This window comes from Notothenia rossii (assembly GCF_949606895.1).
Source record: "Notothenia rossii genome assembly, chromosome: 6".
NCBI classification, from domain to species: Eukaryota; Metazoa; Chordata; class Actinopteri; order Perciformes; family Nototheniidae; genus Notothenia; species Notothenia rossii.
The window spans coordinates 12,563,691-12,585,870 of NC_136909.1; the positions used below are offsets into that span (position 1 = coordinate 12,563,691).

Consider the following 22,180-nt stretch of genomic DNA (forward strand, 5'->3'; position numbering starts at 1 on the left):
CCTATAAACGTCCCGTGTCAAACTTTTAAGCCTTTCAGATGCTACATTTTTGATTTTCAAATAATTCGTACTTGAGAGAATTAACCAAATAAACATAGCTAAAGCTATTTCCAGACAATAGCTTGAATGAGCTCACCTATTATTTAGAAATGAGATCGGCGCTTTTACGTGTCGGGGAGGTTGAAACCCTTCACCGCCAGCGTACCACGGTGTGATGCATGTGCATATCGACTCTTTGAGGTTTTACACTATATTAACCACAGGTTATTCATAAAACATGATGCAGTTGCTCTATTAACGTATGCATATTAAGTAGTTACTAACCTTCTGCGGATACATATTTTTCAACACAACCACACAATTGTGATCCGTCCTGGCTGAACTCAGTTGTGAAATGCTGTACATGTTTTAGAAATAAAGTTATTATTAAGTAAAAATAAATATGGTGATATATTATGCGAATTATGCTCCAAAATATGACCTCCAGTAAATATATATATCCAATAGGAGTCACCCTATTTTATGTTTTTAAAATTACTCTTTTTGTACCGTGTCACGAAGGTGCATAGATCAAACTCACCCACGCTGACTTGTGTTTTTGCCCTCAGTCATTTCTATCAGGTTGTGTACCGAGCGGTACCGCCCAAAGGCCACTGCAAATTTATCTAAGCATTATGATTTGTATTTATGTATCATTATTAACGGTATTTCTAAAGAAATAAGGTCCACAATTATGATATACTTTCCCAGGCAAAATAGTCCAGGAGGCGTTATTTCCGGGAAGACGTTTGTTTCCTGAGAGACCTGACTCTGGGCACACTATCATACAACATTAGCAGCTGCCACTGGGAACGCTAGAGATCTGTAGTCCTTCATCTGTAGTCCTTCATTTGTAGTCCTGCTGTCTACCAGAGACCGACTGAAGAGTAAACTACCAAACGGGGACAGGCGAGTTCGCTAATCGGGCGCTAAGTCAGCCTACTTTGCAAACAAGTAACATTGTACCTTATTCTCGATAGGTAACGTTATAATGGTTGTAACTCAGACGCTGGCCAAGCGAAACGGTTAGCAACAGTTAAATGAAGTAGCAGGTCGTTGTTTGGGGTTGTTTTTAATTAGCTAGCTAACACGGAAGGCATCCCCCCAAGAGTGATCAATGGTTAGCCAAACGCATCGGACATAATACTCTGTTTCAAAGGAGGTTTGTTGCTGAGCAAAGGATGTCTAAACGCATACGAAACACTGAGCTCTGCGCTGATTGCAGTGTTCCAGGTAAGACAATTCACCCCATCCCTGAAGCTGTTACCCGTTATTTATTAACTACCAAGTAACCTTAAGCCAGAGCCTTGCACTGTACTTTACATCAGATTATAACTACTTTCCAACATAAGCAGTGTTTTGAGGGGACAAGTTCTTAGTACTGTTGACAGGTCCCTGGCTGGGGATGCAATTAGACCTGAAGCAGCTGTCTGTTTTAACTGTTTCCATCCGGTGTTACTTGCTTTCAATAATCAGGCTGACATTTTTGATGCATGTCAATGTAATTGCACAGTTGTTTCGTCAAAGGAAAATTATTAAATAATGTCTGTGGCATGCAAAAGTCTCCATTTAATTGGAAATGTAATCATCCATTATAAAATCTGATCCGACATAAGCAGGAAACTGCTCTGTATCTATCACTAGGATGATTGAAATAATTGAAAGTCAATGGGTACAGTGCTCTCCTTTCAGGGTGAGTTTTGTGCAAAAGAGACCCCATTCCCATGTTGAGAGTGTCACTGAAAATATTTTTGAATGGCATGACTTTTCCTCCTCTGAATCGAACTGTGTAAAGTCTTTCTTAAAAAAAAAAATGTGTGAAAAGATATGGCCCCCCCTAAAAGCCCCTCCCAAAAAAAAGAAATTCCTTATTCCACCTCCAAAATGTTAGTCACATTTAAACAATCACTGCACTCTGGTATCTGTAGTTATTGTCAGGGGATTCATTATTTAAGATGAAGAGAGCTTAACCTGTGTTTGTGACATTATGGCAATAGTATTAGCCATTGGAGACATTTGACTCAAGCCCTTACAGTCAAACATACTGTTTGTAAGCTGAACAAGTTATAGTTGCATTGTGTGTGAGGAACCTTCAGGAGTCCCAGTTATAATGAAATGACGTGATGTTTTCGGCAGGCACAGGAAGCAAAACAGGATGCTGAGTGAATTGACTGCGTGCTTTCGAATGCAGACAATTTTTTTCTATTGTCTAACCACAATACATTGCAATTAGGATTTACAGTAACAGTAGGCTGAGAATTAGTTTTAGAACGTTTATGTTGGGTACTTTAATATTTCACAAGAAAAACAACAAATGTGCTTAAAATGTAGCAATACTCAAGTTTCAGTACCTTGTCCATCATCATGTCACTCAGACTAGTTAAACCCAGCAGGTCTTCACAGCAGCTGGCCTGGATTGCCCCTCCATACGGCTGCTACCAGTTGTTGGCTGAGAATATTTTTAGAGTTTCAAGATGTGATATTAAATTTAGCAGCACTTGTTGAGGAAAGGGTAAAAGAGGCATGTCAGCACCAACTCCCAGGTCTTGGTCTGAGAGTAAGGAGGAGGATAGTCTGAACACTGGGGACCAGGTGCCAGTTTCTGACCAAAACCCCTGCAGCTGTTCCTCCTACACCTCAGCTGCTGCTGCTCACACACTCACATACTTCACTGTCTTGTCCCAGTGCCAGCCACTCAATCTGCTTAACAGGCTGTCTGAGTATCGTATGAATTTACAGTATTTTTGGTCTTCAGATGTTCGCTGTCAGAGGAGTCTCTGTACAAATTGCAGACGGCACAACTATGTGGCATTTGCAAAGTGTAATAAATAGGTCAAGGTTAACTAAACATATTTATTTCAGTCGCACAGCATACTGTATCTTGTATATACTATGTCTATATTTCTCTAACTATGCATTTACAGAATTTACAGCACCAAAAGTATTGATAGCATTTGTGTGTTTTTGTTTTGAAGGAGGAAGCTGCTCTCTTACTTAACATTTAGGTCGAGGTGCTTCAACCTACAACTGCTAGTCACTTCCTCGTTACACAATGCATGGCTTCACCTAAGGCTGCGTTTAAACAGGCTTTAAATGTCTCTTGTAGCCAGCTGGGGGTTGCACTCTTATTCTTGTAGTTATTAGAATGTGTTTGTGTCTGTATGTTAAAACCTTCTCAAGTCAAGTCAAAGTGTTACCATGTTCTAACCCGTGTTTGACTGTCTGTAGTATTGGTGCCCTATGTAGTGTTAACTGTTCTTCTTATATATTAGTAGAAATTAGGGAAGTCAAAACCAGAGCAACTATTGGCTCTCAGGAATGATTGCATTTGCTTTCTTGCCTGTGACACTCAGCACCAGGCCAATTCAATCAAAATGAATTCAAAACCAAAAAACATAATAAAAAAAAATATATAAATACAAATAATATTCTAAAACAATATGAAATTTCAATATTAAAGACCTACCTAAGGTCTTAAAGAGCCGGTTCCAGTAGATTACGGGACATGTTGCTGATGAAGAAGTCAAATATAATAATTATAATATAATAATGTAAAACATTTTTTGAGACTATTTTCATCCATAAAATAAAACAGTTTTGTTGACATCCTGACTATTTCAAGGAACTTTACCCAAAAGTATCTATTGATAGTACACCTAGTACACAAGTGTGGGTCGCACAATAAGTTGTCTCAGGCTTTGAACACGGACAATACTTGTTGGAAGGATCTTTTACGTTTTGGATTTGGTCTTTTGTTCCTAGCTTTATCCTTGATGCATGTGTCTCTCATTGTTTTGACACTATAAGTTTCTCTGAGTGCAGTCAGTAAGGAACAGAAAAGGAGAAGTGCTACAACCTAGCATGTCGGTTATTTGAATAACGGTACTGAATGTGAAGAGAGGACATTTCCTATGATACATTTATAACTCATCTAAGACTACCTACAATTAAAGCTAGAGCAGATCAAACCTGTTAGAACTGAAGGATCCCATATTGTACCCAAAAGCCCCTCCTTTAATTATCAAAGAATCAATTAGATTGCAGAAGGTGTGATTTTCCCTGTTGTCTCTTCCCTCTCAGAGCCTCGCTGGGCCTCGGTGAACAGAGGGGTGTTCATTTGTGACGAGTGCTGCAGCGTTCACCGGAGTCTCGGAAGACACAGCTCGCAAGTCCGCCACCTGACACACACACCATGGCCTTCTACACAGCTACAGGTCATTATTTAATTCATTAGAAATAGATATTAATATTCACCTGTGCGAACCTACATATCTTTAGGACTTTCACAGCGTGCTCATGAGTGCTTTGAGGCCGATTCCCCTCTCCTACCATGCCTTGAGATCCTGTTATCCTTTGACTGTGGTTTGAAATTCATCAGACCTCTTATCTTTGCTCACAATCTGTTGTACATCTGATCCCACTGGGGTTTATTGATTGTGTCCAAATATAGAAAGGGTTTGTTCGGGAAGTGAACTGTTAAAGGCCAGTCAGCCTTCTGCAGTATAAATCATTGGGATATATTATACAGGTTCCTTCTACATTTCATCCTAGATGGTTCAGACATTATACGGCAATGGTGCCAATTCAATATGGGAGCACTCTCTTCTGGACCCGGCCTCTTTGATGAGTGGGAAACGCAAGGCCAACCCTCAGGACAAACTGCAGTGAGTTTTTATTGTTGTGAAGATGTTAATTAAATAACCCAAATAAATGATTGTTGAACTTCAATCTTTAGTCTGTTCCTCTGACTCACTAACGGCCTCTTTCTTTCTGTTTGAATATGTTTCATGTTGTCCTAAAGCCCAAACAAATCCGAGTTTATAAGAGCCAAATATCAAATGCTGGCATTTGTTCATCGCATGCCTTGCCGGGATGACGACAGCTCCACAGCCAAGGATTTAAGCAAGGTGAGGAGAAGTGGGTATGAGTTGAGCAAAAAACTCATATTTGGCACAATGTTTTATAATTATTACGCTTCGTTAATTCATATTAATAGTATTTTTTTATTTTTTTCAGCAACTTCACTCAAGTGTACGCACCGGGAATCTGGAGACTTGTTTGCGGTTGCTATCCCTGGGAGCACAAGCTAATTTCTTTCACCCGGTAAGATTCATCTGCTGCATTTTAAAACCATAAATACACGAGGGCGACACTCTGTGTATCATCAGGGCAGAGTGTGCTCATGACACATGCCCTGAAGCACTAACTGCCACAGAGGCCCTGTTGAGTAGTGTCTTCATCAAAATGATGAACTGCTACGAAACTGGATTTGTTTCAAGAAATAGAGGCCACACTCTTTACGCCGCTGGCCAGATTTGGCCTCACAAAACATGCCAGGTGTGTAGTTGATCAGATTGAAGGTTTTGAGATGGGTGTGGTCTGAGCAAGGGAGCCAAGAGGAGGGAGGGAGAAAGCTGGGATTCAAGATTCAACGGTTTGATTGTCATAAGCACAAAGCTATAGTGGAGAAATGGCAATGCAATTCTTCTGACCTGAGCTCCTCCAACAATGCAACATATATAATAAAATACAAAATAAAAAGTAGTGCAAAAAGTCTAGATACATGTCAATAGAATATGGGATATGTACAAGAACAGAATATGAAATTAAAGAATGTAAATTAGGACAAAATGAAATACGGTTTATTGCGGTGATAACTATTTACATAAATTAGTATATTGCAAGATGACAACAGGAATGTTTATCGGGGCACTTAGCAGAGCTCAGGTGTTTAGCAGTCTTAAAGTTAAAACTGTCCCCGAGTCCGGTGGTGTTTATGCGGATGGGGGCTGTTGGCCCCCCGACTTCAGGCCCCTGACCAGATTTATCTTTGCATGTCAGAGTGATCCCAGAGCAAGATGGTCTCTAATTGTAATCTTTGCAATAACGTTTCTATTACATCTAAATCACAATGGTGTTTCCTCCTCTCCTCCAGGAGAAAGGGAACACTCCCTTGCATGTCGCTGCAAAAGCAGGACAAGTATCTCAGACTGAACTGCTAACTGTTTACGGAGCAGACCCCGGAGCCCCCGACAGCAATGGCAAAACTCCCATTGACTATGCAAGGTTAGCTATTTTCAATTATCCTTAATAACTCAAACTCAATTTATTATCAGTGGTATATAATGTTTTTGATGTGCCTTTTGTAGGGAAGCTGGCCACCATGAGCTGGCAGACAGACTGGTGGAGATTCAGTATGAGCTAACTGATCGGCTGGCCTTCTACCTGTGTGGGAGAAAGCCAGGTATGCAGTGAGAGAGAGATTTGATATTGAAATACCTGCGGATCAAAGAATATGCGCAGAGGTGTTGGTTGGAGCTAAAGAAAATATTGACTTGGCAAATAAGCCACAACAATGAGTAAGTTAGTGTTTAAGCTAGGTAGAGACGCAGATAAGAACAAGTGTTTATCATTTCCCCTGTCAAACCAAGTATGTACTATATTTAAAACACACTTCATCTTGAACGTTTACATTTCCGATAAGTATTGATTATGTTGTTGGCGATCCTACAGAGCACTTTTGTTTTTGCTTTCAGATCATAAAAACAGCCAGCACTTCATTGTTCCACAAATGGCTGACAGGTAAGAAAGCACTCTGTAAGTCAACATGATGTGTGTCAATATGAAGTGATTGATCTCTTAATGAACCTACATCTAAGGGAATGGGCTTAACTTGAATCCAGCCAACAAAGAGAGTAAAGAGAGGCAGCTTTTGAGGGTTGTCTTTTGGCTCTGAGGCCTGTCCTAACACGCTGCTGAGAAAGCTCTCTGTGTTTTAAGGAAAGGGAAGCAGCTGGCATACCAAACACTATTGCTGCAAATAAATCAAAACGTTTCTCCAAGCAACTGTAATTCATCACAGGCAGAACAATCTTTGTGCTTTTTTCAATTTAATAACACATTTAATCTCCTTTTTTAATTGCCCTCTTTTGATGGATAAGGAACATGTAAGTATTGCTCAGAATGAAAGAGGCATTATGTATACCTATCATTTCAACAGCTTGTTTTGAAAGCTATGCTCTGTGTGTAGCAGTTTAGATTTATCAGAGCTGGCCAAGGCGGCAAAGAAGAAACTGCAGTCTGTAAGTATTTTAGCAACATTTGAGCTATATGTTCTTCCCTTACTTAAGTCTTAAGTGTCATTCTCTCATTTTCATGCAGCTGAGTAATCATTTATTTGAAGAGCTGGCCATGGATGTTTACGATGAGGTGGACAGACGAGAGACTGATGCAGGTACGGGAGAATGATCCAGTACAAGATTTGTTGCCTTTCATCCGGAGAATACATTTCTTGGAGTGTAATATGAGCTCGTTGTTACCCTTTTTATTTGGTAGTGTGGTTGGCAACACAGAATCACAGCACTCTGGTGACAGAGACGACTGTGGTGCCTTTTCTTCCTGTGAATCCAGAGTATTCATCAACACGAAATCAGGCAAGTTCGATTTCCAGACAGCTTCCCTGCACATGTTTACCATTACCCCTTTGCACACTTATAATGTGAAGTAACATCGCATACCTCTGGGCTGACGTGTCTCTGTTTTTCTTATTTAGGGACGACAAAAGCTTGCAAGATTCAATGCGCATGAATTTGCCACTCTTGTCATTGACATATTAAGTGATGCTAAGCGCAGGCAACAAGGGAGTTCGATAGCTAGCCCCAAAGGTCAGCATCTTATTGTGACTTTATTCCAACATGTAACTGATACTGAAATGGAGTGCAGATATGACCTTTCCACCTTGCGCCCCTTCATTCCAGATAATGTTGAATTCATCCTGAAGAACGTGGCAGTCAGGCACTGCAGTGACAGCCAGGACAACGACCAGCCTGACTACGACAGCGTGGCGTCGGACGAGGACACAGACCAGGATTCCCCCACCAACAAAGGAGATAGGACCAAGGTATGGTGGCATCACTTTCACAAATCAAACCCTGAAATCCACTCTGTGCTTTAACCCCTCTGTCTCTCCCACAGAGCCTGGACTCTGACCTCTCCGACAGCCCCATCACTGTGCATGAATACATGGAGGTGAAACACGCGCTCTCTGCCTCTGAGGCCAAGATCCAGAACCTCATGAAAGCCAACAACAACCTGAGCGATGAGCTGAGGCTGATGCAGAAAAAGGTATCCCCCGCGCTCCACCAATAAAATCACTAACACCGGGGGGCCGCACTGAGGGGGGGCCACAGCGGTCAGCAGAGCTCTTCTCCTGCCCAGTGTGGAGGCCGATATCTGAACAGGAATGCTGAGTTGCACGATAAGGCTGCTGTGACACCCTGCTGGTCCACCCTCTGTTTTGGCCAGCATGTTCGATTTCATTTCAAAGCTTCGATTCAAACCGGAGATTCTTTTTTTTTTTTTCATTTGTTTTCTGGATTTGAAAAGAACAAAATTCCTACTTTCTCCAGTTAATAACAGAAACATTTTACCAATAGGTTTCTCTTTTTGGTACAAACCCATTCTGTCTAATGTGACTAACAAGCATGTTTTAAGAAAAAGCATGAAGTAATCAACAGTGTTTTTGAATCCCTTCATAGTGACTTCCCGTTGTATGTGTGTGCATTGCTTCATCACATATCCTGTTTTTACTGCATAGAATGTGTTTGGATAATTGACTGCTCTTGTTTTGGGTAAAAGCCTTTTTAACTATGTATGGATTTATTGTTTGACATGTTTTTCTAAGTGGTCCCATTTCATAGATATTTAAAAGAATACAGCTGATACAAACCTGGAACTCTGATACTGTTACATCGACTATGTCAACTTTGAGATTCTGCACATTTGTATGCACTGTGCTTCAGTTACCAATCCGTGTCCTGCTAAATCCTGAACATTGTAATTTTTGGCAACAGATGTTCTATGCATGTTACATCTTTTTATTTTGTTAAAAGAAAAACCTGTCATTAAGGTTATAATCCTGTTAAAATGGCTTAATATGGCAGTTTTGAAGGAAAATGCAGATCATTTGTCTCTTAACTTTGACGTACAGCACTGTAGAGTACGGCATTGCTTTTGATGATGTGACCTGGCTTCGTGTTGGCTCGTGGGTGAACAGATTCCCCAAATAAAGATGAGTAAATGAAGAAAAGGATTGGCAGAGGTTGGACACTAAACCATAATACCCCCATTTCAGACCAGTACCCTCAATTTACTTTGTATATAAATACAAGTAGTTGCAATAATTAGCCAGTATTTCTTCCTCTAAAAATCATCATGACATTGTTTTTTTTAATGGCTCTTATCTTCCTATATTCCTCACTTAATCTGTGTGTACTTTGACTCATACTGCACCTCTGTTGCTAACCTACAAAACAATCTGTTGCTTGCTTTGCCTTTTTTGTCTTGCTTTTTTTTGTTGACAACATGTATGTTATTCCTATGATCTTCAGGAGGTAACAGTAAATCTTGAAATTATATTTATGGGAAAAGATTCATGTTTCTAACCTGAAAACTTTTTCCGCATGTCATTACCATTGAATCAGCTCAAAGTCATATATATAATAATAATATTATATGTTATTTATATAGCGCTTTTCTTGGTACTCAAAAAGCTTAAATATTGGTGACATGTCAAAAAAGAGCATATGAGAGTGATAATCAAATATTTACTGTTAACTGTCTATCATTGGAACAACAAGAACAAATGAAGAACTTTGCAGAATGAAATGCCAGTAAGCGTGCTGACAGTAGCAGTCGGTCGAATCACAATATCACATTTTAGGGAAACATTGGAGTTCACTCTGAGATGTAATGCTGAGTGGATCAGAACAGGAAACACAGCTTGCTTTGCCGACAGCACCTCTTAGTTTATTGCTAAACGTCTCTTCCAGCTGCAATCTCTGCAAAGCGAGAACATCTCTCTCAGGCGGCACGGCCCAGCCAATATCTATCAGACCCCCAGCGCCTCCCCAAGCCCCTCCAGCCCCTCGGCCCTGAAGCGCCGACAGTCTGCGCGGGCCAGCCGCCCCATGTCTATGTATGAGACCGGCTCAGGCCTGAAGCCCTATCTCCCTAAAGGAGAAAGCCACTACCCAGAGGAGTGTGTCCCCACCCTGCAACCCTTCCCACCTCATGTAAGTAAGACCCTGCTCTCCTTTGCCATTTCCTCTCCTGCCCTGTTTCCACTACTTTCCCTCATGTTTCCACCCCTGTCTGAAAAACCTTTATCTCTACCTTCTTTTATTTCGTTATGGCTTTCCTTAATCATTTGCCACTTTTGCAGCATGAAAGAGTCATCAAAACCACAATGACATGTATTTAGACACAGCCAGTCTCGTCTTGTCCAGATCCATTTTCAAAACCACTATCTGCAAAAAAAAGCTATTGTTCTCTGGAGTGCTGCTTGTTTGTCAGACAAGCGTAGCTGTTACCGAAAGAAGACGCTGTTATTATGATATCATTTCAAGGTTTGTACTGTGTTTATGTTGATGAAGCATTAAAACTACCATACAAATACTCTGTGTTTTTGTAATGCATGATCATTTCATAAACTCACTTTGTCTTCTCATCTGTTTTGATTCTCTCTTTTTGTTTCAGTCATTTGCATTTACATTTGAGCATGTGAATCATAGTTTTCTGCAAATGTTCTCTTGATGGATGAACTCCTTTTTGCTCTTTTAGTCTTATATTTTTACAGCACAAATTCATAAATAAATGTCGGAGCATAATCCAAACAACAAAGCTCCTTTAAAAACTGTCTACGTAGCATTTTCTTAATCTCACCCCTCACGTTTTCTCTTCCTGATTTTAAGGGTTAAATTCATTACACCATCAATTCCATTTTCAGTATACAGTATCCGACCGAGACCGAGACTTGAAGAGGCTTCTGGGACATGATCTGGTCTTATCTAGTTTGTTTCTTTTTTTAATTCAAGACATTTGTGTCCTTAAAATGTGATTTGAACCCTGTCTTTAGACGGAAAGGGGCGCTTTTGTGACCACCTCTTCATCCCTCCCCTCATTTCCATCCACCCTGTCTTGGTCGAAGGACGAGAGTGCTCAAAAGGTTAAGTACATCCACACTCGGTCCACATCTCGTGGGACGCAGCCAATCCACTTGGAGCCATTCTTGTCTCCCCCCCCCCCCCTCGCCTCCCTCTGTCCTCCATATGCTGCTCCATCTCTGCTGCATGAGCCTCCACCAGCTGCCCCCACCTTCACATATCCTCAGCATCATCCTCACAGCTATAGACAATTGGATTTGTGTGGTTTTGTGCAGGCCAAACCTCTGAGCGCTGAACGAGGAGCAAAAAGTCGCAATTGTGATGCAAACACCTGCTCATTTAATGCTTCCTGTCTTTGCTCCAGAAGCCTGTTCAGCAGACGATGTTGAAAACAATTGTTTGTGCAAAGTCTGTTTTTACTGATTGTCTTTTTTTTTTTTTTTTAAACAACCACCAGTCTATAAAACAAAAGGGGAACAAATTAATTAAAGCTGATATTTTAAATGTATATTTTATACTTCAGTTGGTCCGAAAAAAGAGAAGTCCTTTTTTTCACCGTCTCTAACAACTGCCTGGCTCTTTTGCACAGTGAGCTTCCAACAGCATGCTCTCACTTCCTCAAGTAACACAAGCAATGTTGTGTTTCAGGATTAGTTTACAGTCTAAAGAGATAGATTTTCTGTTCAGTCAGAACTCGGATATATCTAGACATGTGAGGGCTAATTGCATTTGCTGAAGCGAGCTTATGTTTCCTGCATTGCATTTTGTACTGCATAAAAATAGAAGATTTACTTTAGATTCTATTGGACGTGGATTGAGAATGAACGTGTTGTACAATCGGTGCGGTGTGGATCGATTGTATCTGTTTGTCTCTGCTTCCTGTTTCTACATTTTAGATTTGAGTTTGATAGTCTTCAAGTATAGTAAAAATATCAAATCACAGTTTTCAGGGTGATATTGGCATTCCTATGTTCTGCAATTCACCTAATAGTGGTGTTGCATTTGATTTAATTTAAAATATGAACTTATCTGAAACTTGACTTCCTGTTAGCAACAATGATGTCTACTTCCCTTTTAGTTACGGGTCCGGTTTCTGTTCTGATTTACATTTCTAGCATAGCACATTTCCCAATGATTACAATTGGCTTTCTGTTCATTATCATCCATGTATTTATCGCTTTTTCAACATTATCACATTTGATGATGATCCTAGTGAGTCGAATGACCGAATTCTATTTGTGCTTGGAAAAGACCAAGGCCATTATCACTCAGCAGTAGTAATATGTCACAGTGACATGAGTGAACTCTGCATCATCTGTTTCTGTTTGACTGCTTTAAATTAATGATGTGCTCTTGCTTCACAGATCTTTTGGCTTGTTTCAGTCAGACCACCTGCATCGCTTTCACTTCTCTATATTCCAATTTGACACACAACAAACACAGGGATACAGTTATTGATTTCACCACAGCTGTTGTGTTTTCATTATCAACGGCATGGGAGTCTTGCAAGGTACTGCAATCCATGAAGCATCTTTTTTTTGTCTCCTCTGTTTCTTCTAGGCCTCGAATTTAGAGAAGCAAATCAGCATGCCGGAAAGTGACTATGACAACACGTTCAATGACTCTGAGATGGATGATTCGGGGTAAGAGCCCACAATGATGGTTTGTACAAAGGGATGAGTGAGAAAGAATATTATGAGTTTTATACAACAAACAATTTGAAGGGTTTCCAAACGTAATGTGATGAGTTGTTTTGTCTTTAGATTCAAATCAACACGCAGGCATTTTGGCTGTAGACATGATCTCTTCTGAACTCCCCTGTAGGTACTGCAGGAGAGGCAGGCTGAGGAGCTGGCTGGGGGAGGGCAGCTCCATCCCTGAGCTGGACGATGTGATGCTGGTGGCAGACCCCACGCTGCCCAGCACTGAGGACGTCATCCGCAAAACAGAGCAGATCACCAAGAATATCCAAGAGCTGCTGAGAGCTGCTCAGGAAAACAAACACGACAGGTAGAGAATAGAATCTGAAGAGAAAATCCATTTATCACTTTAGGATTTCTTTTTTAGCTCTCATTATCTTGCTTCATTTGAGTTCCTCTTCGTAATTGTTTCTGTTATTTTTAGTTGCGTTTATGTCCTATCATTTCCCTTTTTTTGTTTGTTATCTTCACTGTTCCCCTTCGTTCCACTTCCACTCTGCCCCGCTGTTATGATGTTGCTTTGGTGTCGTGGTGCCCCGCCCCTCACCCTGAGAGCAGACCCTCTGAGCGGGAAGGTGTGCGTCGGCTCAGGCACAGCCTGGGATGTTTCAGCACTCTGGTGCCCTGGGCCGAGAAGGCCCCGCCCCCCCTTCAGCCGCTCAGCCTGCGCTCCCCTGACCCCTCATCCTGGTACTCTGGCCTCTGTCCCTGCCTCCCAGGCACACTTTCATTTTCCTCTCCCGCACACTGTTTCTGCCTCACCCTTTACCTTCGGCCTCACCTGCTAACAAACTGTCTCTTTTTTTTGTTTTGCTGATTTTGAATTTGCTTTATGTTATTTAGGAGAAATATGCATTGTTTGGCTGTTGTTTGGTTCATGTGTCAAGCAACATTTATTTGGAATACAACTGCCTTTACTTACAATGCTAAAAAAAAAGTCTGCAATTAATGGAAAGATGGTTAAATAGCATGATCTGAAAATGTTAACCTAATGTTAGATATCATAATGCACGGTGTGGTGTGAATTATATATTGTGGTTTATGACATCAATATGTTGAACTCAACCACAACTCTATTCTCTTCACAGCTTCATACCCTGTTCAGAAAGAATACATGTGGCTGTGAAAGAAATGGCTGCCCTCTTCCCAAAGGTATGAAGATTGTTGTTCCTCTTATATGTTATTGTATCATAAGGCACAAATACCAGAGATTCAAGCTCCAACTACAGCACAGCATTTTAAGTTGTGCCAATTCCTGATGTATTATTTCACTTGATTCTTTACTGAAATAAAAATCTAGTCCTATAGTCTATATTCCTGTGTATTAATTATATATAGTCTTAACATTTGGTTAAAAAAAGACAGTTTGCAAAGTTTATTTCACTACCTCTCTTTGCACAAATCTGCTTTTCAACAATCTCAGTCCATCAGTATGAATCTATGTAATCCTTCCTCTGCAGAAGCCGCGCTCGGAGACTGTTCGAGGCTCTCTGCGCTTGTTGACCTCCAGTGCGTTCCGGCTTCAGGGCGAGTGCAGGAAGGCGCTGCCGTCGGAGGGCTGCGCGGCGCCGGACATGCAGCTGGTCACCCAGCAGGTCATCCAATGTGCTTATGACATTGCCAAGGCCGCCAAGCAGCTTGTGACCATCACCACAAAAGAGAATACCAACTAGCAGCATTTACAGCGCTGCAAGCATCTCAGTTTCCTCTTTTCTTTTGTATGATTCTTTTGGTTTTTTGTATTTGTGGTATATGCATGCATTGTTTTTTAATTTATGAATAAATATTTCAAGCAAACTATGAACAAAATCTGAGTGTAAAAGGGAGAACAACTTTATTTAGGCATCCTCGGCTGTTATAATAGCACAATTTATCTTGAGGTGAAACAACAACTTCCACAAATCATGTTAAATCAAGCAGCAGCTAGCAGGTCTGGGACTGTTATGGTTTAAAGATTACAATTTGAGTAAACTCGCCCATACTTACAAATAACCTTAAATCAGCTTTTTGATTGAGAGAACAAATGAAGCACAGCATAGTAGATCCGGATTTTGACATTGGTTCATGTTAACAGCCCAGAGCAAGACATGATGCTGAAAGCCTTAAATGAGTCATGAATCTGCTGTCGCTGAATGCTATTGCTAACACCCTGTAGCTAAAGGAGCGTCAGTCACTAACTGCAATGTGCAAGCATCATCATACTGTCTAATCTCCTAAAACAAATTGACCATTACACGTTGGAAACTTCATTAATGCACACGTGGGGGCTCTGCAATGCTCTTGTTTGTTGCAATGAAAACGCTTTTTATGTTGTTTGTGCCCTTTCCAAGAAAAATCCATTCTGCAGTGTACTTACATTTATCCGTGCCCATTTGTCTAATCAGTAACTGATGTTGATGTATTTTCAAAGTATCCGGGGTGTCTTCACGCTGCACTGTATTGTGCGATCTTGTGTGCCATTGCAGTGTTGGTGATGTCACAATACATTTAGAGCTAATACTGTATGTATGTCCATGTGTTTGGTGCTCTGTTACCATGCTGCTTGTTTTGTATTTAATGTGCGTCATATGGGATAGAAGTCTAGACGTGTCCTGTATAATTGTGCAACCTCACATTCATCCTCACAAAGTGTTTCAGAGTTCATCGTGGTTTGGAAATCTGATCAAGTAATGTCCCTCTCTGTACCTGACCAGAGTGCAGGGGATGCAGCTGTTAAGTTGCACTTGGGAAATATAATTATTTTCTAAATAAACTTAATTTATAAATATATCATGTGTGTGTGTTTCATGTATGCATTGCCTTCATACAGAGTGCTTAAATTATTTGGTGGCAAAATGTTTATTATAAAAAGTCTACAAGTTCAGGATAGAAAAAATACAGCTCTAAAAGTGCAAAAAATCAATCATTTTCTACATATGCGAACAACAAGAATGAAATAATTAACATCAAGATGGCACAATATTTGACCTCATAACTGACACAAATGCTTCATTCTATAAATAGGCATTAAAGGATCACATTTTCACAATATGTCTCAAAACAAGAGCTATTGATTTGCTTAACAGTTCATCCTCCCTAGATTTCAATGTACAGGCTGGGATGACAACGTTCACAGTCCTCGATCTGAACAAAAAAGGCATGTTAAATTAAATCAAAGATCATTCTAAGCTTCAGGAGTTAGTGACACAAGGAGTAAATCACCACCACTGAATGGAGCGAAAAGACAATAAGCACAAAAAGAAACAATCCTTACTGATTGGATTAAGTTTGAAATACTTCAATTGAATAAGGACTGGATTGAGTCCCCCGTCCCATCACATCTCCTCATGGCCATTAGGAACAGAAGGAACCATTACAGTGCCCGCTAACTATTTAGATTCACATATAGTCACGGGAGCATTGTTTCAAGACACACTTGAAGAAAGAAAAATGTATCCTTTAAAATTCATTTCAGGTACAAATATACATCTCGCAATATTTGTTTGACTTCAGTCTTGTCGGTGGCTCATGTCCACGCTGATCGAGGTCTGCTTCGAGTCTGAAAGGCACAAGCGTATATTAATATTGAACAGCATTTTAAAACTTGAAATAGGAACATTCAGCGGGACTTTCATCTTTTCTCCTGCCTTCTGGGAGGAGAACCAGGAGCTTCAAGTCACGGACAAACAGACAGAAAAAACCACCACACTTAATGCAATAACCGTAACCATCTGCACACATATACACACTTTGAAGGCACTTCTAAACTATTTTTATATCAATATTTTTAACTATTTATCCCCCCGTATGATTGCTTATGTTGTCTGTCCTACTGCCGTGTTTTTAATTATTAATTAATTTTAGTTATGTCTAGTTTTTACACACTGGGACAGGGTTGCACTCTGAATCTCGTTGAATCTGTAATGACAATAAATAAAAAAGGCTTGATCTTTTACCTTTTCCTGGTACCCTTGATCGGCCATCCTCTGTATCTCTAGCCTCAGCTCCTCCTCCTGGATTTGAAGAGCCTCCTTGTCCTCCTCCTCTTCCTCCTCTAATCTGCACCGCTCCTCCCACTGCTGTTGGTGCCGCTGCTCCACCTAGAGTATAAATACAGAAAAACAACTTAATATCTGTTTTTATGATAAAAAAAAAAACATATCCAATCCTGTGTTGTTGGCTGGAATGAGTGGTAATACATATTTATTTATGATTTGTTCTTTATGTTGAAAAAACCGTGCTATGCTATGAGATCCCAAACCACTGTGCAGCCCACCTGAGCATGTATCTCTTCCATCCGGGCCGTCTTATGCCCCTCTTCCTGCTCCTTCTCCTGCTGCCTGGTCTCCTTCTCCAGCTCCAGATCCTGGATCAGCTCTTCTCGTCTCTTTAGGGACTCCTCCTGAGCTTCTCTGTTCTTCTGCAACTTAAGCTCAAGCTGCTGCTGCCTCCCAGCAAGCACCTTTACAAGAAAAAGAAGTTTAGCAGTCATACCATTTGAAAAGCATTAAAATAAGGATTCATTTCAAAACAATTCACCTCTAGCATGAGTCGTTCTCTGGCTTTCCTCTCCTTCTCCCACTGTGCTTCTCGCTTCTCCCACATACGTTGAGCCTCTTCTCTAAGATGGATGAGATACATAGGTTGGTGTTGGAGTCCTTTCCTGCAGAGTCAGAGCTTATTGAATCGTGGTGCTCACCTGCGGAGGATGTCGAACTCGGCCTCCCTCTCCCGCTCCAACTCAAGCTGCTCTTCAATCACGTGTTTCATCCAGGCAGCATCAGCGATGGCCCTTTCCCTCCGCGTGGTCTCTATCCTCGTGTCCTCCTGCTGTCCTTCCAGCAAGGCTGCCAGGATCTTACGGTCGGCCTCCTGGTGGGCACAGGGGGGATTTGAGAAAGGTGTGAAAACCAGGGCAAGTTGGATGATGGAGAACTATATATATTGTATCAAAAGAGGGTGGAGTTGACCAACCAGTTCCTCCTGCACTTGCCGGGCTCTCCTCTTGAGCTGAGCACGATACTGACGGATCAAGAATTGCCTGGTGGAACACACATCCAATGAACCCCATGCCTCACCAGAATACGGCATCATATAACGTGTGATTCGTTATCTGCAGGAAGAGATGCCCTTACCCCATCTCACACTTCTTTCTCTTTTCCTCAACAGTCTTTCTTTCCCCCTCTGCCTTCTCCAGCTCCCATTGTTTGACCAGCAGAGCCTCTTGCTCCTTCTTCAGGCCAGTTGCCTTACAGAAAAAAACAAGATTAGCTTTCACGTCTGCAATGTTGACCAAGCAGAAACACGTTGTCCAAGTTTTCTGAATACCTCCTCTTCCCTCAGCTTCAGTTCTTCCATTTGTTTGCGAAGTTCCTCTGCCCTCTTCCGCTCCTCTGCGTTCCTTTTCTCCTCGGCTTGCTTTATCCTCTCCAGAGCCTCTTTTCTGGTCCTCTCGTACTCATTTTCAAAGCGTTTTTTCTCCTTCTTCTCTGCCACTTCTTCCTGAATGTTTGAAGAGCAGAGTCACTTACAGTAGGTGTTTACACTTTCTTAAGTATAGCATTCTCAGGGGATCAATGTAAGTAGATGTCAGACTTGATACTGTGTTCACAGATGAGCCCAGTTTAATTAAATATTGATTTGTAACATAAATAATTTGTCACGTCAAAGGATAACAGCAGAGTTTCATGCCTTGTGGGTCCGATGTGTCATCACTGACTTAAGGGAGGGGATGCTTACAAGTGGTAAACGGCCATTTTGGTCGAGGTAAAATTCAGTTATAACGAATAAGTGTTTTTGACCTGTAGGAGATTTGGAGATTACTGTATGTCCAACAAGGACTTCCAGTTATTTTACAGAGACAGTTATAAAAACATTGTTGTGATGAATGCCTCACCTGTTTCCTCTCAGATATCTGCTCCTGCCATTGGCCGACAACATGATCTTTATGTAATGCTGACTCGACCTGTGGACAGATTAAAGGTAAGGACATACACGAGACAGGGATACTGATTAACTTGACTCTTAGCGGAAGGGATACCAGAACATTTTATTCCCTGGAGTCTACACTGGACTCAGGTTAACAGAAAGTCATGGAATATCTGCATCACAAGGCCTATTAGTTTCCAGATCAAGTGAACATCCTGACGAAAAGTGTCTGTTTTCTCCTCTCGCAGAGCTCTTCAGACGCACAGGACGGTCTTAGAGTCCTGAGGCCATTTATCACCTCATCGACAGTGAGACTTCAAGTTAGCTACCTCTCGCAACTCTGTGCTGTTTGTCTTCCAGTGCTCCCTTAGCAGCTCTTGTGCAAGCTAGGGATGGAACAGAAAGGAAAGAACAGGATTTATACACTTATGGCAGAGTACTACCATGATCAGCACTGACAAATACCTTTTGATTAAATGCAACTACCTTTTTTCTCCTTTCCTCTCTTGCTGTACGGAGTTCCTCAGTCTTTTGCACCAGCTGACCTGCCGCTGACCTCCTGTCAGGAACGACACCTCGGAGCTCCGCCTCCAGACGCTCTCGCTCCTCTTGAAGCATGGTCCTCAGTCGGTTTCTGCGCTGCTCCAGGCTGGCCATCTTTTCCTCTTTTAATCTTTGTCTATGGTATGCTGACATACTGACAAAACGGAGGAAGAAAGAAATAAGTTGTTTTTCACTGGCTTCTCTTTCTGTCACTAGAAGAGATAACACATTTCTTTACGCCCTTTATGTTCACACATGTTGTACACACAGACACATTATATATCACAGCACATTTATATAAGGGTACATAGATGTAAGGGTAAACACATTGATATTTAGTTGTTGAGACGAAAACATGGACTGTGTGTATGTATATTAAAACACAAAACACTGAAAAAGAGGCATTGACTTCCATACTATTGCTCTCAAATATTGTTAAATGTATTTAGACATTTGTAGATGAAACACATTAGGTATCTCTCATAAAAAAATATAGACAAAGTGATTTGTGTTGTGCCAAACTAACAGCTAATGTGTTTCCCAAATAAGTACAAGTTCACTGGGAGCAATAGTTTGTAGAATACTGTCTCTTTTGATATATTGGTATCATAAAAGAAACGTTTTTTTTACAAAGGTTATTTACTTACAGAGCCATCTAAGTGAGGACAGGGAGAGAGAAATGGTGTCAAACAGGTGAAATAGCTTGCAATCCTTTTAATAATGAACAATAACATGGAATCACAGGTGAAGTTCGTACTTGGCTAAATCTACTTAAGGAAAATTAGAATGAAATAACAGTATTTTATTGTTACAAGGAAGAGACCTGAAATCAAGTGGACCTATCATGCTATATTTGAAACATATATTGTAGGGCCATAACTTATATATAAAACATGTCTGTGAAGTTTTTTTTTCAAAATACCAAACAGATCCTGCATTTTAGTCATGCCTCATTTCACTCTATAGAGAGGTGAATCCCGCCCATCTACTTCAGACCCACGGGACCTTATTTCGGAAAAAATTATGTATTGAAGTCAATGGAGAGAGAAAGATTATCTTTCGATCCGGTTTGAATTGTGCCATGAATTACACATATGATGTTTGTCAATCTTAAAAAATCATTTCCATGTCATCAAAGTCACAGTTTGTCGTAAAACTGTTGAAATATAAGACTATGAAAAATACGCAACTAGAAAGACTACAAATCCCAGAAACCCGGTCCCGCATGCTGGCTCTTACGAACCGACTAACTCCCCTTTTGTGTATGTACAGCTCTCAACGTGCCCAGACTTGTAGTGATTTTCACCTCTTTTAATACTTTTCGCCTCATTCTGAAAGAAAGAGGTGAAATGTGCCAACGTGACGGCCTTTTTGGTGTGTGGTGCGAGACGGGAGATGTAGTTCATTGAGCGGTTTCACAGAAAAAAATGTATTACTTCACAGTTTTACGACACATTTTTTTTTTTTTGACTTGCAAAATTATCTTTTAAATTGACAAACATCCTATGTGTAATTCGTGGCACAATTCAAATGGGATCAAAAGATAATCTTTCTCTCTCCATTGACTTCAATACATGATTTTTCCGAAAATAAGGTCCCATGGAGCTCCCCCGGAAAGGGAGGGACTTCTCTATTTAATTAAATTATGAGAGTGAGCATTACTTGTTAACTGATGTGGATCCAAGAGTGATGTAAAGTAACTAAGTACATTTACTGTACGATAGTAAAACAAGTATTGTACTTGAGTAAATGTACTTAGTACTACCATTTTGGGTTACTTGTACTTTTTAAAAGTTGTGCTACTTTGTACTTCTACCCCCCTACAAATCAGAGGTCAATTTAATATCTTTACTTACTTTGCAAATTTGGATTATTGACGCAAATAATAATCAACACTTAGTTAAGAGAGTAATCCTACACTCTGGTACTTCTACTTTTACTCAAGTACAAGATTTGTTTATAGATCCAGCTGTGGTGCAGGAAGTGACCCACCTGTGCTGGTAGGAGTGTCTGGAGCTCCAGGCCTCCTGCTTCTGGCTGCGGACCCCCTGCTCTCTGTAGTACCGGGCGTGCAGCTCCCACTGCTGCCGCTGCCGGGCCTCCTGCTCCCGCTGCCGGGCCATCTGACCGGCCAGTCTCGGCAACGCCATAGACCTGAATCATAATGAACACACAACATAAGAAGAAATCACTTTAAAAGTATCCTCGCTTACATTAACGTTGGGTGATGTATTGTTTACTAGTGAGCTAACGTCAGCTTGTCCTGGTCAATCTAAAAGCTCTCAAGTCACTACCAAGCAACAAATGCGCACTTATGACCATTTCAGCTCGATAAATAATACCTACTCACCCTTCCGGGAGCACACTGAATTGCTTTCTATTGATGTTTGTTAAAACCAGTCCAGGTTTTGTATTTTGTAACAGACAAATCCTTATTCAAACCATGGATCCGCCAGTTTTCCTTAGTTACCGCGCCACACTTCCTGGTTACTCTCACGCTACGGGGTGTAGTAAAGTTCAAAATTGTCTACTGGAGGAAATTGCGAAACGCACCTTCGTAAAAAATATGTGGCAATCTTATTTAAAAAATAATAATTCATACAAAGTTTATAGTTCTGCTTATTTATTTATTTTCTACTATGATCTAGAAAAATCTCAAATATTGTATTAAACCGCTGTTTTGGTATTGTTATTATTATTGTTATTAAAATACAATATTTTGTGTCTTATTTAAAAATAAAACTTTATATTTTTTTAATTGTCTGAATTGTGTGAAAGCAACAGTTTTTCAGAGTCAAATTGCATATGATACAAATAAAACAAGAAAAGGCCATGCACTGACTTGCACTACAGTTTCTACAGTTACCTTTTAAGCTTCTGTGTTGTTCAATAATTATTGTTCCGTAGATATACTGAATTAATTGAGTGTAACGAAATGGCAAATGCAGATACTTTAAGATATTCCACAAAGCCCCATTCGTTGGCAGTAAAGCACATGCGATTAAAAGCAGAGGAAGAATAGTGTTGGGTCAGCTGATCGGACACATC

At 40.7% G+C, this 22,180-nt stretch overlaps 2 protein-coding genes across 8 annotated transcripts; one reads left to right on the forward strand and one right to left on the reverse strand.

Moving 5' to 3' along the window:
• Nucleotides 1-590: 590 nt before the first annotated feature.
• On the forward strand, nt 591-15,451 carry git2a (G protein-coupled receptor kinase interacting ArfGAP 2a). Of its 7 annotated transcripts, none has more exons than XM_079686184.1 (21): nt 591-1,272; nt 4,120-4,253; nt 4,591-4,703; nt 4,841-4,946; nt 5,056-5,142; nt 5,975-6,105; nt 6,189-6,283; nt 6,576-6,621; nt 7,073-7,121; nt 7,201-7,273; nt 7,375-7,472; nt 7,592-7,703; nt 7,797-7,939; nt 8,014-8,163; nt 9,870-10,112; nt 10,955-11,044; nt 12,543-12,625; nt 12,807-12,992; nt 13,241-13,372; nt 13,771-13,834; nt 14,143-15,451. In XM_079686184.1, exons 1-21 carry the CDS (start codon nt 1,221-1,223, stop codon nt 14,353-14,355), a joined length of 2,400 nt encoding a protein of 799 aa, XP_079542310.1. In that variant the 5' UTR covers nt 591-1,220; the 3' UTR covers nt 14,356-15,451. The 7 variants fall into 7 exon arrangements, with proteins under 7 accessions (XP_079542310.1, XP_079542309.1, XP_079542313.1 ...); XM_079686183.1 differs by having other exon boundaries at nt 802-1,272; nt 7,070-7,121; XM_079686187.1 differs by lacking the exon at nt 10,955-11,044 and having other exon boundaries at nt 814-1,272; nt 7,070-7,121.
• Nucleotides 15,452-15,501: 50 nt separating this feature from the next.
• On the reverse strand, nt 15,502-21,815 carry tchp (trichoplein, keratin filament binding). The gene is made up of 13 exons (XM_079686201.1): nt 21,483-21,815; nt 21,125-21,286; nt 19,076-19,286; nt 18,919-18,975; nt 18,558-18,626; nt 17,990-18,163; nt 17,797-17,909; nt 17,636-17,702; nt 17,361-17,533; nt 17,201-17,282; nt 16,938-17,123; nt 16,618-16,761; nt 15,502-16,220 (listed from the first exon to the last, which is right to left on the reverse strand). The coding sequence occupies exons 2-13, from the start codon at nt 21,280-21,282 to the stop codon at nt 16,188-16,190; spliced, it is 1,467 nt and encodes a 488-aa protein (XP_079542327.1). The 5' UTR covers nt 21,283-21,286; nt 21,483-21,815; the 3' UTR covers nt 15,502-16,187.
• Between the last annotated feature and the right edge of the window lie 365 nt (nt 21,816-22,180).